At 43.8% G+C, this 17,717-nt stretch overlaps 1 protein-coding gene across 3 annotated transcripts in view; it reads left to right on the top strand.

Moving 5' to 3' along the window:
- The window catches only part of LOC137524316 (coagulation factor XIII B chain-like), a 177,797-nt gene that overhangs the window by 148,134 nt on the left and 11,946 nt on the right, over positions 1–17,717 (top strand). For 2 of the 3 annotated variants that reach the window (XM_068244039.1, XM_068244038.1), the window contains 3 exons: positions 1,873–1,989; positions 7,885–8,004; positions 11,476–11,592. The exons of the other annotated variant lie outside the window; for it this stretch is intronic. In XM_068244039.1, the coding sequence (XP_068100140.1) occupies positions 1,873–1,989; positions 7,885–8,004; positions 11,476–11,592 (354 nt within the window). The remainder of the gene's footprint in view (positions 1–1,872; positions 1,990–7,884; positions 8,005–11,475; positions 11,593–17,717) is intronic. 3 annotated transcript variants of the gene reach the window in all.

Genomic DNA, 17,717 nt, shown 5'->3' with positions numbered 1-17,717 from the left:
ATAGACTTGCATTGCTTTAGCATAATCCTGGATGTAAAAGGGTAATGCAATGCAATGAAAACACGCTAGTGTGAAAGGGGCCTGACTTTTTTTCGGAAGGTGTTGATTCTCTTTATTAAACCTTAATAGATTTTGATTTTCCTGCTGGGACGTGTTTTAACCTTCCACAGAGGCTTCACTATTTATTTGATAACTGATGCATACCTCCCAACTTTTTGAGATGAGAAAAAGGGACAATGTCAGACACGCCTAGTCACACCTCCATCCCATTCCTAGCTGCGCATACCACTAAAAATTCAGTAATTTTAGAGTTCGTATAAGGATAGTAGTGGAGCACTCCTCTATATCACCTGTGGATGTGCCTCGGTCAAACCAGCTGCACTCTGGATCTCTTGTAGCAGAAAGCTAATGAACCGACACCATCCAATGTATTAATGCTCTTTTATTGGCTTAAATCAGCATGACAGCATATAGCAAAGTTTCAGGGCAGCCGCCCCTTTATCAAGCTGAGCTGTCTGTGCCCACCCAGGAGATTAACCACCCCTGTCCAGCCCCTGGGCTGGACCTGAGACTCCACCCAAACATGTACATTATTCAAAAGTAACTCCCATGAAGCATTGCTCCCATGAAGGTGGAATGTGGAGGAATGAGGGAGGAGTCCCTCGCAGGCACTTTTGAATAGTCTAACCAGGAAGCAATCAGAAAATCGAATGCGAATCTTCCAGATTCACCTGGGTTTTCACGGCTGTTCCGTGACAGCCCTTCCTGGGGTAAAGGCATATAGACATGCATCTACAAGATGTGTGGCATTGCCGCTAATCTGCGATATCTGGTCTAGAGCTGCCGGTACGGCGGGAGAATTTATTGGAGCCTGTGGCTCAGTTCACCTGGACAGGTCGCTGTCCGCTACCATCAGGCTAGACCCAACATCGACCGTTCTGGACAAGGCGTTTGCGCCACTGCGTTCGGATGTGGCATCTGCTAGGACTGCTGACAACGGACAGTAGGTTGGGTAGGTCAACAGCCAGCCCATGCAGGGGTGCTCCCATGAAGGTGGAATGTGGAGGAATCAGGGAGGAGTCCCTTGCAGGCACTTTTGAATAATGTACATCTTTAGGTGGAGTCTCAGGTCCAGCCCAGGGGCTGGACAGGGGCGGTTAAACTCCTGGGTGGGTTTCCCATGCCCACCAAATATGACATTTGTCATATCTCGGCTTACGCTTTCCGCACACACATGACTATCACAGATTAATATTCCTCAGAATGTGCCAATTCATATGATCCCAAACTTGGGCACGTTTGCATGCCCGGTTACGAAATAGTGGAATACCTCGAGTTCTGGTTATGTCAGTGGCCCCAATTTAATATCAAAATATTCACAAGATCCGGACCAGCAGAATGAGATAACGTTCACATCTCTCCTATAAATGGTATTCCTAAAACATGCTAAAGATCATAACTCCATGCTTTCCTACTCTGGCTGAATGGCTCCGCCAAGTCTGCCTTCATGCTGGGAGGACTAGCTCCCTTGGCTCTGAAAAGACTTCTGGTTTGTTAATTAACATCTGAGTGTGAGATCAGCTTGGACAAACTTTGAGTTTTACACCTCTGGCTAATTAACAAGTCACAGGCACCAGGCTTCCTGCCAGCTGGTGCAAGGGAAAGAAAAAAAACTGTCTTTTAAATGAAGGAATGTCATTTTCTGATCGCTGCCCAAGTCTAACCAGGAAGTGATCAGAAAATCAACGGCGAATCTTCCAGATTCACCTGCGTTTCTCACGGCTGTTCCGTGACAATGCATGGTGATGAATAGGGACAGGTGCACACGTCGGTGAATGTATCCTTATATTTCATGTCTGATGTTTCTTGCAGGACCTCAGAAGTGCCCTAAAACATTTTTCCAATGTGATAACCGGAGATGCATTTCCAGACAATGGCGCTGCGATGGTGATAATGACTGTGGAGACAACTCAGATGAAAGAGATTGTGGTGGGTGTTTAAATAGCTTGAGCCTTTCCATAAATCCATAAATAATCTACACATTACTGCTCACTGTGTGAGTCAGGCCCTACAACTGCAGGGGGGCCCAGAGCTGTGAGGGGCCCTGACTACTAACGTGCCCTTCCTCCATCAATCCAATCAGGTATTACTGTGGCTACACTTATTATGGGTGTAAAGTTTATGATGACCACACATTTTTATGACCTTTGCAAAATGAGCCCCCAGGCTGTGATGTTCACCAAGGGGAGGAAAGGGAAGGGGTGTCAATATTGGAGGAGCGCCATCAAAGTTTTGCTGGTGGGCCCCATGATCTGTAGTCACGCCCCTGAGTCCCATTACCTCTCTTGTCCCTCTCCTGTTTCCACCAGTCCCCACTCTGGCAAACTGGTGGAGTCGGTGGTGTCTGGCAATGGAGGAATTGCTAATGGCTGCCACCAGTATAATCCTAGTTATGAAAAGAGAAGGGTGAAAAGCATGCACAGAAATGCTCATAGGCTTGAAGGAGTGTTTATTTATCTTTGTATGTGTCAGTGGTGCAACTAAATATTTTTAATTAAAAAAAAATGTTTGGTTTGGGTCCGCTTTAAAGGATACCCGAAGTGACATGTAACATGATGAGATAGACATGGGTATGTACAGTGCCTAGCACTCAAATAACTATGTTGTGTTCCTTTTTTTCTTTCTCTGCCTAAAAGAGTTAAGTATCAGGTATGTAAGTGGCTGACTCAGTCCTGACTCAGACAGGAAGTGACTACAGTGTGACCCTCACTGATATGAAATACCCCTTTTTATCTCTTTCTTGCTATCAGAAGCCATTATCTAATAGGAAAGTGTTTTATAGGCCGAATTTCTTATCCGTGAGGGTCACGCTGTAGTCACTTCCTGTCTGAGTCAGGACTGAGTCAGCTACTTACATACCTGATATTTAACTCTTTCAGACAGAGAAAGAAAAAAAGGAACACTGCATAGTTATTTGTGTCCTCGGCACTGTACATAAAGAAAACGTAATGCTCCGTTTCGCCTTAGGAAAAGGATCTTTGTTTATTTAATAAAAAACATACAAATTTTAATTGTGTATGTTTTTTATTAAATAAATGAAGATACTTTCCCTAAGGCGGAGCGGAGCATTACGTTTTCTTCTTGTACTGAATATCCTATGGTGTCCGGGATAAACTCACAGCATGCCTAGTCAACTTTGATTGATGAAGAGCCAGAGAGTGCGGCTTCATAAAAAAGCTAGGCACTGTACATACACATGTCTATCTCATCATGTCACATGTCACTTTGGGTATCCTTTAAATAATCACATGCAAAGAGCTTTTGCTCTAATGACTCTACAGAAACGGACATTGCTAAAGTGGCCAATAATCCAAAGGTCATTTTTCCATACTCATCCTTCTTGATTTGTCATCAGCATTTGATTCTGTTGACCACACCTTACTCCTACAGATACTTTAATCTGTAGGCATAAAGGGCCTTGCTCTCTCCTGGTTATCTTCCTATCTTCACAGTTGCGGACACACGGTTAAACACAGTTTCCAGAACTCCAAATCACAATACACGATAGCCTGACACGTGTTTCACGATCAAAGATCGCTTCTTCAGAGGCATACAGTATACATGTACATCTGTTAAAAACACACATAATGGGAAAACTTTATATTACATACCATTTAAGGTGCATGCGCATCGCAGGATTTTTAAATTTTGGGTCTGCATATACTTTTTTGTATATGCTTTCTATTTTGGGATACACTCTGAGCATTTATTTCATATATATAAAGGAAATTTTTTCCTTGGCATTTGCCCTGGGGTGGCGTATTTGGCAGTCTTATTGGATGCCTTATAGCAGTTTGCCCCCCTTTCCAGGCTGGTTTTATTACGCTAGGGGATGTAATTCACATATACAGATTTATATAGGGTTTGCACTCCACACTTCCCCTCCCCCCCCCTCCCCCCCTCTCTCTTTCCTATTCGGGATGGTCACTTTGTGGGATGTAATTTATTTTGCGGGCATTGCCTGTCAGTGTAGAGTTGCCATCTTCCCTCCGCCCAATAGGTGGTGCTGGTCTGGGTCTGGGTTTACATCAGACATGCGCGATGTGGAGCGCATGTGGTGACGCGCTGCCCTGGGCCGGTTAGCCACCATGTATGGATGTAGTGGGTGGGGCGTCGGGGGGCCTGTACTGGATGACGCCGATATCTCTGACGTCTACCCCACGTGGCCATGGCTTAGGGATGTGACGCTAGGATTTCTAGCTTCCGTGCGGTCCACGGAGTTCTGTGGCGTGCGGATCACGGCAGCGTGCTGGCTCCTCTCACTTCCGCCTTTTCTCCGCATGCTCCACCCTGCACTCCTCTCATTGGCTAATAGAGGGGTTTTCTAGTTCCCTAGCCTGCAGCCATTATATCCTCCGCACTCGTGGAGTCGGCGGTGGCGTTTTTCTTGAAACTTAGTCTTCTTGACTCACAGGCATATGTCTGCACTTTTGCATATTTACAATTAGGCATGTATTTGGTTGGGCACATGGAGGTGGTATATTTATGCATTTAGATAGACACTGGGCTCCTATTTATAGTTTAGGATACGTATGTACATAGTGGGGCACTTTCCCTTTTACTTTTATATAATCTCTATTACCAGACCTATCTGTATAAATGATACTAATGGCTATTACAATATCAAATGCAGTGCTGGCGCACATGCGCACATTATGTTGATATACAGTGGTCTGACACATGCACTTAGATCTGTGGTTTTGGTAATTTCTCTTAGGAGTTGGGCTCTATTGGAGCACTGTATTTCTGTCTGCTTTGTGATATTCTAATGTGATGATGCACATGAGGCTGTGTGGGGCTTTCTCTGTCTTGCTACATAGTTCTGTGACATAGACATGGTGTTGTAGTACAACCTTCTTTTGGCGTTTCAGTATTTACTCCTTCTTCTTTGGTTGTATACCAGAGAGTTCCCACACGGGTGATTAGGTGGCAGTATGGTACACTTTTTTATTATGGTATTGATAGCATTTATGATCTCTACAGATTGCGGTCTTATGCTACACAAGGGTCCATATATGGTAAGATAAGGTTCCCCTATTACTCTTTGCTCCTGTATCCTGCGATGCGCATGCACCTTAAATGGTATGTAATATAAAGTTTTCCCATTATGTGTGTTTTTAACAGATGTACATGTATACTGTATGCCTCTGAAGAAGCGATCTTTGATCGTGAAACATGTGTCAGGCTATCGTGTATTGTGATTTGGAGTTCTGGAAACTGTGTTTAACCGTGTGTCCGCAACTGTGAAGACTTTGATTAGAAGAATAAAAGACTATATTTGTTCATTTAAAGCCCCATTTTCATGTTTTTGTAAAATTGGTATTTAACTCAGGGGTGAAACTACACTATCTGGTTTTATTTGTAACGTGTTGTATCTTCCTATCTTGCTGGAGGGTCTTTCACAGTCTTTTACTCAGATCAGGTCTCTTCTCCTCATACTTTGTCTGTGGTGGTTTCTCAAGGATCTGTCCCTGACCCCTCCTCTTTTCCATATACATGCACAGCCTTGGCAACTTAAAGTGGAACTAAAATTTTAAAAAAAAGTGTTTTACTTACTTTGGGGCTTCTGCCAGCCCCTTGCAGCCTTCCTGTCCCACGCCGGTCCTCCATGATCCTCCATTCTCCCGCCGCCAGCTACTTTTGGTACTTGGTACTTTGGTACCTTCAGGCCAGAGATGGATTAAAGGGAACCTAAAATGAGAAGTATATTTAAACAATACCAGTTGCCTGGCAGCTAGCAGGTCTATATGGCTTCAGTAGTGTCTAATTAAGATAAAAGAAACTCTATTAGTGCCAGTGGGGACTATACAATTGATCGCAGCTGAGGATAGACAATGTCCAAAGTCCCAAGAATTATAGCACAATTCAGTGCAGATCTTCAAATACAGTGCAATACAATATACAGTCTGTAAGACTTCACCACGGTGGTATACAGGCCTTCTATATTCTTGTAGTAACTATCACCCAAAGGAATAAAAGGGGCTTACCAGCTCCAATCAACCGACATTACAAGGTTGTATATTTTGCTTTCAATGGTAGAAGGCACAAGCCACAGTCCACAGTAGACCAAGAGGCCAGCACTGCTCAAGTGAACTTTACTGCTTAACGATGCAGAGATACAAATACAATATTGCACATACCAGCAATCCAAGAGCATGGGTGGGTTCAGAGTGCAAGAGTCTAGAGCCTCGGTCAGGGGTTCTCAAACTGGGAGCTGCAGCACCCTGGTGCACCTCGAACACCTACCAGGGGTGCCTCAGCATTCATCCCCATCCTTTGTGCGTTCCCATGAAGTAACATAACCCCACATTGATATACAATGCGGTTGCATTACCTGCCAGTTAGCCTTTAGTTGGACAACAGAGGAATCGAGGTGGAATGATGAATCAGTGTTCCTTGGCCTGGATAGGTAAGGAAATGTTTGTCCAGCTAATGGGGGTCACTTACACTCCAGAGTTGGTGCTGAGGTGATGCTGCATAATTAAAGGGGGTGTTACTAACTGCAGTCCCTATGTGGGGAAATGTCTATGTGCGCTAGAAAATTGACTATTTTCTTATGTTCATTCAAAGGGATGCTGCATAATAGAGGGACTGCTGCCTCACTGACTAACTGAAGGGGGGATGCTGCCTATCGTGGTGATCATTGACTATTTGGATTGGGGTGCTGCCTAATAAGGATCATAACAGCATTTTGGGGGTTGCTTTTGCTGAGGGGTGCCTTGAAAAGCCACCAAGGGCCCCTCACTCAAAAAAGTTTGAAAACCATTGGCTTAACTGATAGACTCTAGCACTGTGCACCCACCCATGCTGTTGGATTGCTGCCACCAGTATGTGCAATATTGTGTTTGTATCTCTGCAATCTGCATCAGTAAGCAATAAAGTTCACTTGAGCAGTGCCGACTTCTCTCTTCCTTCATTGCTGCACAATCACACTGATCCAGGTCAGAGCATGCTCTGAAATGTTATGGATGCAGCCAGATGGCACCTCCCCCCCTCCCCCTATCCTCTCCCTCTATTACTGCACTGCAGTGCCAACAAACTTTCAGTGCTTGATCATTTTCACATTACCCAATCTGCATGCCTATATTTTGAAGGAGCCACACGTACACACTCTCACCTAATCATTACCTTTTCTACTATAGTCATGGCTGGCATTTTATTTCACAGTCTCACACCTATGGTGTCATATGTTGCTCATGCTCAGTCTGTTCCAACTCTACAAATACACTTGTTCTGCACTTTGGATGGCCCCTGTCCTTTAAAGAAAGAATGGTTAGATGGTTAAAGAGACACTGAAGCAAAATAACTAATAAAAAATCATTTAATGAATTTATTGTGTAGCACGGATAATTACTAGAACATTAGTAGCCAGGAAAATATTCTTATATTTTTATTTTCAGTTATATAGTGTTTTTTATAACAATGCATGATTCTCTAATATTTGCAGTTTACACACTACTCAAAATTCTAAATGATTTTACAGAGCAGGCCAGTGAACTTTTGAACCGTCCTCTGCAGAAGAAAACAAAATACAGTGACTGACACTTGAGATAATAAGCTTCAGAAGACAGAGCTCTCTGCGAGTTTGAAAGCTCATTGGCTCTTTGGCATAGATAACTGGAGTTTCTTAACTCTTCCTGTACTGGAAACATTATTAGACTCATGTCTCTGCTTCTAATGTTTTATTTCTTAGCTGTACTACACATACAAATTATTATGTCATAATTATTTTTTCGCTTCAGTGTCTCTTTAAAGTCACCACCTCTGATGAGGATAGCATTTGAATTCTGTGAGTTCCTAAACCTGCATGATTTGAATTTGCAGAACAAACAAAATGTGATCCAGAGAAAGAATTCATCTGTAAAAATCTAAGTTGTGTTCCTCTAAGGAAGAAGTGTGATGGCTCTGATGACTGCGGGGACAGATCTGATGAACAGGAGTGTGGTGAGTGTGTGAAGATTCTAGTTCCTGCTGCAGGTGTTACTGCTGTACACAGCTGACCAGACTATGCCATATTTAGGATGTGAGACTTCAGTGTAGAAAGAACACGTTTATTCGGTGAACATTCAATATACAATATACTGTACATAACAGTGAAAAAAATCACAACAAATGGTGAAAAAAATTCACAAAACTAAGATTTGACCAACAAACCACACAGCAAACAACAAACAGTATGTATGTTACAACATTCAGTATGCAAATCAATAATGTACAACTAAATATATCTATATAAATACCTAGGGAGCTCAGGAGTGTAAAGGTGCCCATACATATCACAATTTTGCAGATTAATCAACCATCTCATTCCTTAATTATTTCAAATCGGCAAGGACGTAACTAAAGACCACTGGGCCCCCCTGCAAAACTTTGGATGGGCCCCCCAGGTGTGGTTATTGGAGGGGGGTGCTGATGGTAGCCTGAGTTTGGGGAGGAGGGTCCCCTCCCTCCTCGCCTCTGTTTGTGCCTGATGCTCCCCCTTCCTGCACTGCGCACCCTCTTGCCACTAAAAATGGCCCTGGAGGGCCCCAGAGCCAGCCCCCCACCCCAGGCTTCTCCACTTAAGGGCCCCTGCAAATCGAATTAAAATCAGTGCTGCAACATGTCCGCCTGATTGATTATTTGATTCATTATGGGATGAAATTGGTTGAATGCATCGATTGAGTATCTTGGTCTGACATGATTGATCAGTGCCTGTGCTGGGTAAATTCTCAGCTATCCCGCTGGAGCAACTCCAAGCCCTTCACCCCCTTTACAGAGTGTGTGTACCACATAGCACCACACACATGCCACATGGTACAGCACTCTTGGTAATGGGGGTGACAACGGATCATCCCAGGAGTGGGGCAAGCAGAAAAGATGTGAAGTGTGTGGTCCGGTATTAATCAAAGAGAGCATACGAAGACATAACAACAAAAGTTGTTTAAGTGTAACTGTCGGGCATAAAATCAAAAATCAATTCTTTATTTTTATCTGGTAAACAAGTAATAAGGATGCTAACCCGGCAATCCGAAAGTTAAAACTCACTAATACTTTTCTTCTCCATAAAAGATCATTCCCCAGTTTCCCTGTCTCTTATTTGGTACATCTGCCGCACAAAGGAAGTTGCAGGGCATGCTGGGTTCTATTTTTTTCTCCTTTACTTTCCCGTCAGGCATAACTAATGCAGCCTGATTGGCTGAAGCCTCTTTCCCTCCTGTTTTCCCTTACCAGAGTCACACAATGACAATGCACTTTCTACTGCAGAGCTGTAATGGCTGACTCTCTATGGACCCAGCAAACAGCGCTTATGCCCTTCTGGGCAGTACACCGGCCATCAGTACCTACTCAAAAACAGGGTTCCCATAGATTAATACTGTTTTATTTAAAAAATATATATTAAAAATGCCACTCAGTTAATGCACTTAAAAAAAAAATCCATGTGGAGTCAGCGTCTCACACTGCGTTCCAGGCTCTGCCCTACCGGTTTCATCAATTATGACTCATCAGGGGCTGAATGATGATAAAAAATAATAAAATAATAAAAATAAATAAAAAATAGAATGCATGCATCAGTTTGATGGCATAGGTAATAAAAAGTGATTGCTGTATTAATACTGATACAGCTGATATACCAAACTTGTCAGAAACCTTAGGGTAGGAACACACTAGGCAGAATCGCAAATGCGTTTTCCACTATGTGCTATGGAAAATGCATATGCGATTCTGCCTAGTGTGTTCCTACCCTTAAGGGGGAAAAACCCCAGAACCTGAAGTGGTTTTAAAGAATTTGGTTTTCTGACTGGAATGTATCTTAATTTTCCATGGAGGAGTCATCATTTATTTGATAAAGGATGCAGTAGGTAAATGATACGGTAGTCAGGCCAACTTGAAATCATGCATGCAGGGGCGTAACTTGAAATCACTGGGCCCCCCCTACAAAACTTTGGATGGGGTCCCCTCCCGCCCCCTCTCATTCTCTGCATGGGTATACTGAGAACCAATGTTATTCAATTGACTAGTGCTCACTGCTCACTTGAATATGTTTTTCCCCATGCAGATTCAGGCCGGGTGCACACATGGTAGAAACGCTTGCAGAGCGTAAAACACTGCGTTTTATGCAGCAATGTTAGTCTATGGGATGCAGAAGGATCAGCGTTCTACCTGCTATTTACAGTAAGCGTTCTGCAGACGCTTTCAGTGTTGCATAATCTGCAGGCTGGCTGCCACAATGCACATAATGAAAGTCCATGGTAACGCATATGCGTTGTGTTTTTGATGCGTTTTCCACAGCGTTCTTAATTTAAAAGTGAAGCTCTCTGACGTGTTTCCGCTTCCTGATGATTAGCATATATTTAATTTAAAAAACGCATAGAAAACGCATATGCGTTTTCTATTAGTGAACCACAAAAACGTAAAAAGGCATAGAAATGCAGGACAATCACAATTGCGATTTGCAACTGCGAAACGCAAAAAGCGTGAAAAATGCATGACCCAGATGCAAATGCATCTGTGGAAAACACCAGAAAAAAACGTCATGTTATATGTTAACCCAGCCAAAAACAGCATTCAAACACTGCAGGCATTTTCTCTATCAATTGCATTAGCTTCTGTGATAAGTGTGCATGTTTTCACACATACAGACACACATAGGGGTTGATTCACTAAACCGTGCTATGACAAATATCACATCTTATTAAAGATATCACACCTTATCAAAGTTAACACGCCTTTTCAGAGTAGCATAGCGAGCGCTATGAACTTATACCTGCTAATTGGCAATGACACAATCGTCCTCCCCTGAGCCCCCGCGGGTTCGTAGCGCTCGCTATGCTTCTCTGATAAGGTGTGTTAACTTTGATAAGGTGTGATATCTTTGATAAGGTGTGATATTTGTCATAGCACGGTTTAGTAAATCAACCCCACGGTGCGCAAAAAACAGAAAAATGCACACAGAAAACTTGAAAAGAAGACAGACAAGTGTGCTCCCAGCTTCAGCTTATTACACTCACTCTGTCAACCTCTGATGGAGCAGAACTGGCTCTGCAGACTCCTCAAGCATCACTACAGTACAGAGCACTTGGGGAGGGGGGTAGAGAGGCTGGGGCAGGGTGCTGTTCACAAGACCCTGATGAACACTGAATAGGGACTATCTACAAATCTTTGTCTGCAACACTTGTGGCTGAGCAGATGCAGTCATTAGAACAATTGTGCAAAGATCAGAAAGCTTTTTCTCTCCATGCCCTTAGTTGTCAGTCTCTCAGGACAGGGAAAAGAAACTTCTTCCCCCTTGGGGCCCCCTGCGGCCTCTGGGTCCCCCTGTGGCTGAATCCCTTGCAGGGTCTATTGTTACACTTCTGCATCCATGATGATGAATAGGTGCACACATGAATCAGTGAATGTATCCTTATATTCTATGTCTGATGCTTCTTGCAGGATCTTCAGCATGCACTTACCAGGAATTTCAATGTAATGACTTAACATGCATTCCCAAAGTCTGGCGCTGTGACGGTGAACCCGACTGTAGAGACGACTCAGATGAAAAAGATTGTGGTGTGTAAATAGCTTAAGCCTTTCCACGAATCCAATAAACATCCCACAAGAGAAATAACATGTACACCATTCCTCACTGTGTAATTATATTAGAGTGGGGACCTGTGGCTGCGGGCAATGGGAGGGGACAAGAGAGGTGACGACGGGACTGATGCGGAAATCAGCGTGTCAGAGGGAGAAATAATTGGGAAGGATATGTTCTCTCAGTTTGTTGGAGACAACCAATTTTTTGCATTTTCTCAACGAAAAAGGGGAGGAGGGAGGGGTGTTTAAAATATATTGATGATCATAATATGCTAATTATGATTTTACAAAAATATTGTAAATTTTTTGTACTTACGATAATAATTAAAAATTAATCACGTACTCTCACGTAATCATGAAAAATTACACTGAATTTTGCGTAATTTCGACTATACGCATATGATTTATAGTCACAATGATTTCTGTAATTATAATTAGTTTTCGTAATAGCCAATTTGTAATTATGTACAGTTTTCAAAAAATTAAAAAAAAATAACAATTTAAAGGAATACTATCAATACCCAAGTGTTCTAAATGACAATGTATACATAATGTCTAAGTAGCTGTGTAAACATTTTCCTACTTTTCATGTTAAATATCAGAGGCAAAAGCTGTAATTTATTGAGGGTAGGATTTAGTTGTATTGGGACAAATCAATTGCAGAAGGGGTGCCTGCTTTAATGCACAGCCAGTGTTTCATATCCGACTACAGAGCATTTTTCTCTGAAAGCAAAAACAGTATGAAAAGCTGTGACAATTAATTACAAATAACAAGTAACAAGTGCAGATGCACACCTTGTTTAACAATTATCTGCAGATCAGATCCACCAGGATGGATCTTCAGATCTGAAGATAATTGTTTGATTTGCAGATGAAGGCCCATTAAACAAGGTGTGTAAGCTGTTCTGCAGATATCATAGACTATGAATGCATTTTTCAGGAACGGATCTTTTGCAGGAACTGATCTTTTGCAGATACTGATCTGTTGCATGTGTACAGCATCTTTGTGTGCAGCATCTTGCAAAGATTTTTATCTGATGGGGAGTTCAGCTCAATAGAATAGACTGTGTAGGCATGGCTCTCATATTACATGGAAGGGGGTAAAATTGGCCTGTGATCTTTCATTTTCCAAAGACTTTTATCTGATGTGTGTACCCACCTTAACAGACAATAGTCATTAAATTTTTTAGTGAGGTTGTGTGTCAATAATGTTTAAAGGATATAGAATTTCACAGCAATGTTGTCCAATCAGTTTGATGGCCTGGCTAGTGTTGGGCGAACATCTAGATGTTCGGGTTCGGGCCGAACAGGCCGAACATGGCCGCGATGTTCGGGTGTTCGACCCGAACTCCGAACATAATGGAAGTCAATGGGGACCCGAACTTTTGTGCTTTGTAAAGCCTCCTTACATGCTACATACCCCAAATTTACAGGGTATGTGCACCTTGGGAGTGGGTACAAGAGGGAAAAAAAATTTAGCAAAAAGAGCTTATAGTTTTTGAGAAAATCGATTTTAAAGTTTCAAAGGGAAAACTGTCTTTTAAATGCGGGAAATGTCTGTTTTCTTTGCACAGGTAACATGCTTTTTGTCGGCATGCAGTCATAAATGTAATACATATAAGAGGTTCCAGGAAAAGGGACCGGTAACGCTAACCCAGCAGCAGCACACGTGATGGAACAAGAGGAGGGTGGCGCAGGAGGAGAAGGCCACGCTTTGAGACACAACAACCCAGGCCTTGCATGAGGACAAGAAGCGTGCGGATAGCAATTTGCATTTTGTCGCCATGCAGTCATAAATGTAATACAGATGAGAGGTTCAATAAACAGGGACCGGAAACGCTAACCCATCACAGATGTTCATTGTTCATGTTACTTGGTTGGGGTCCGGGAGTGTTGCGTAGTCGTTTCCAATCCAGGATTGATTCATTTTAATTTGAGTCAGACGGTCTGCATTTTCTGTGGAGAGGCGGATACGCCGCCGATCTGTGACGATGCCTCCGGCAGCACTGAAACAGCGTTCCGACATAACGCTGGCTGCCGGGCAAGCCAGCACCTCTATTGCGTACATTGCCAGTTTGTGCCAGGTGTCTAGCTTCGATACCCAATAGTTGAAGGGTGCAGATGGATTGTTCAACACAGCTACGCCATCTGACATGTAGTCCTTGACCATCTTCTCCAGGCGATCGGTGTTGGAGGTGGATCTGCACGCTTGCTGTTCTGTGTGCTGCTGCATGGGTGTCAGAAAACTTTTCCACTCCAAGGACACTGCCGATACCATTCCCTTTTGGGCACTAGCTGCGGCTTGTGTTGTTTGCTGCCCTCCTGGTCGTCCTGGGTTTGCGGAAGTCAGTCTGTCGGCGTACAACTGGCTAGAGGAGGGGGAGGATGTCAATCTCCTCTCTAAAGTCTCCACAAGGGCCTGCTGGTATTCTTCCATTTTGACCTGTCTGGCTCTTTCTTCAAGCAGTTTTGGAACATTGTGTTTGTACCGTGGATCCAGAAGGGTATAAACCCAGTAATTGGTGTTGTCCAGAATGAGCACAATGCGTGGGTCGCGTTCAATGCAGTCCTAGGCCGAAGAGGTCATAGCCTAGGGTCACAAAACCTGTTTATTGGGCAATTTCAATGGTGGCGAGTCTGACGTACATAAATCGCAGCAATGGCCGTTAGCAACGTCTGAATCTCACGAAATGTCTCATGCAGGTAGAAGATATATTGTTAGACTTGGGCTCCAAAGATGGGTTCCCTACATCTCTGCAAACCAGAGTTACAGGGCTCCAAATTTGGTAAAATCCCCCATAGGCTTTCATTGGGCCTCCTATTTACAGTTCCAAAATCTCACATCTTTTCAAAGGGCAATTACTCAGCAGTGGCAAATTTTCTAGCATTGTAGGGACCCTTAGGGGGAACATGACTGGTGAGTTTCGGGCCCCTAGGCCGAAGAGGTCATAGCCTAGGGTCACAAAAACCTGTTTATTGGGGCTATTTCAATGGTAGTGATGGTGACGTACATAAATCGCAGCAATGGCCGTTAGCAAAGTCTGAATCTCACGAAATGTCTCATGCAGGTAGAAGACATATTGTTAGACTTGGATTCCAAAGATGGGGTCCCTACATCTCTGCAAACCAGTTTACAGGGGTCCAAAATTGGTAAAATCCCCCATAGGATTTCATTGGCTCCCTATTTCACTTTCCAAAATCTCACATCTTTTCAAAGGGCAATGGCTCAGCAGTACCAAATTTTCTAGCATTGTAGGGACCCTTAGGGGGAACATGACTGGTGAGTTTCGGGCCCCTAGGCCGAAGAGGTCATAGCCTAGGGTCACAAAAACCTGTTTATTGGGGCTATTTCAATGGTAGTGATGGTGACGTACATAAATCGCAGCAATGGCCGTTAGCAAAGTCTGAATCTCACGAAATGTCTCATGCAGGTAGAAGACATATTGTTAGACTTGGATTCCAAAGATGGGGTCCCTACATCTCTGCAAACCAGAGTTACAGGGGTCCAAAATTGGTAAAATCCCCCATAGGATTTCATTGGCTCCCTATTTCACTTTCCAAAATCTCACATCTTTTCAAAGGGCAATGGCTCAGCAGTACCAAATTTTCTAGCATTGTAGGGACCCTTAGGGGGAACATGACTGGTGAGTTTCAGGCCCCTAGGCCGAAGAGGTCATAGCCTAGGGTCACAAAAACCTGTTTATTGGGGCTATTTCAATGGTAGTGATGGTGACGTACATAAATCGCAGCAATGGCCGTTAGCAAAGTCTGAATCTCACGAAATGTCTCATGCAGGAAGAAGACATATTGTTAGACTTGGATTCCAAAGATGGGGTCCCTACATCTCTGCAAACCAGAGTTACAGGGGTCCAAAATTGGTAAAATCCCCCTTAGGATTTCATTGCCTCCCTATTTCACTTTCCAAAATCTCACATCTTTTCAAAGGGCAATGGCTCAGCAGTACCAAATTTTCTAGCATTGTAGGGACCCTTAGGGGGAACATGACTGGTGAGTTTCGGGCCCCTAGGCCGAAGAGGTCATAGCCTAGGGTCACAAAAACCTGTTTATTTGGGCTATTTCAATGGTAGTGATGGTGGCGTACATAAATCTCAGCCATGGCCGTTAGCAACGTCTGAATCTCACGAAATGTCTCATGCAGGTAGAAGACATATTGTTAGACTTAGATTCCAAAGATGGGGTCCCTACATCTCTGCAAACCAGAGTTACAGGGGTCCAAAATTGGTAAAATCCCCCCTAGGCTTTCATTGGGCCTCCTATTTACCGTTCCAAAATCTCACACCATTTCAAAGGGCAATGGCTCAGCAGTGGCAAAACTCACCAGTCATGATCCCCCTAAGGGTCCCTACAATGCTAGAAAATTTGGTACTGCTGAGCCATTGCCCTTTGAAAAGATGTGAGATTTTGGAAAGTGAAATAGGGAGCCAATGAAATCCTATGGGGGATTTTACCAATTTTGGACCCCTGTAACTCTGGTTTGCAGAGATGTAGGGACCCCATCTTTGGAATCCAAGTCTAACAATATGTCTTCTACCTGCATGAGACATTTCGTGAGATTCAGACTTTGCTAACGGCCATTGCTGCGATTTATGTACGTCACCATCACTACCATTGAAATAGCCCCAATAAACAGGTTTTTGTGACCCTAGGCTATGACCTCTTCGGCCTAGGGGCCCGAAACTCACCAGTCATGTTCCCCCTAAGGGTCCCTACAATGCTAGAAAATTTGGTACTGCTGAGCCATTGCCCTTTAAAAAGATGTGAGATTTTGGAAAGTGAAATAGGGAGCCAATGAAATCCTATGGGGGATTTTACCAATTTTGGACCCCTGTAAACTGGTTTGCAGAGATGTAGGGACCCCATCTTTGGAATCGAAGTCTAACAATATGTCTTCTACCTGCATGAGACATTTCGTGAGATTCAGACTTTGCTTACGGCCATTGCTGCGATTTATGTACGTCACCATCACTACCATTGAAATAGCCCCAATAAACAGGTTTTTGTGACCCTAGGCTATGACCTCTTCGGCCTAGGGGCCCGAAACTCACCAGTCATGTTCCCCCTAAGGGTCCCTACAATGCTAGAAAATTTGCCACTGCTGAGTAATTGCCCTTTGAAAAGATGTGAGATTTTGGAACTGTAAATAGGAGGCCCAATGAAAGCCTATGGGGGATTTTACCAAATTTGGAGCCCTGTAACTCTGGTTTGCAGAGATGTAGGGAACCCATCTTTGGAGCCCAAGTCTAACAATATGTCTTCTACCTGCATGAGACATTTCGTGAGATTCAGACGTTGCTAACGGCCATTGCTGCGATTTATGTACGTCAGACTCGCCACCATTGAAATTGCCCAATAAACAGGTTTTGTGACCCTAGGCTATGACCTCTTCGGCCTAGGACTGCATTGAACGCGACCCACGCATTGTGCGCATTCTAGACAACACCAATTACTGGGTTTATACCCTTCTGGATCCACGGTACAAACACAATGTTCCAAAACTGCTTGAAGAAAGAGCCAGACAGGTCAAAATGGAAGAATACCAGCAGGCCCTTGTGGAGACTTTAGAGAGGAGATTAACATCCTCCCCCTCCTCTAGCCAGTTGTACGCCGACAGACTGACTTCCGCAAACCCAGGACGACCAGGAGGGCAGCAAACAACACAAGCTGCAGCTAGTGCCCAAAAGGGAATGGTATCGGCAGTGTCCTTGGAGTGGAAAAATTTTCTGACACCCATGCAGCAGCACACAGAACAGCAAGCGTGCAGATCCACCTCCAACACCGATCGCCTGGAGAAGATGGTCAAGGACTACATGTCAGATGGCGTAGCTGTGTTGAACAATCCATCTGCACCCTTCAACTATTGGGTATCGAAGCTAGACACCTGGCACAAACTGGCAATGTACGCAATAGAGGTGCTGGCTTGCCCGGCAGCCAGCGTTATGTCGGAACGCTGTTTCAGTGCTGCCGGAGGCATCGTCACAGATCGGCGGCGTATCCGCCTCTCCACAGAAAATGCAGACCGTCTGACTCAAATTAAAATGAATCAATCCTGGATTGGAAACGACTACGCAACACTCCCGGAC

Source organism: Hyperolius riggenbachi, chromosome 7 (genome assembly GCF_040937935.1).
Source record: "Hyperolius riggenbachi isolate aHypRig1 chromosome 7, aHypRig1.pri, whole genome shotgun sequence".
Classification (NCBI taxonomy): Eukaryota; Metazoa; Chordata; class Amphibia; order Anura; family Hyperoliidae; genus Hyperolius; species Hyperolius riggenbachi.
The sequence above is the reverse complement of the archived record's forward strand: the minus strand, read 5'-3'. Positions and strand labels throughout refer to the sequence as shown.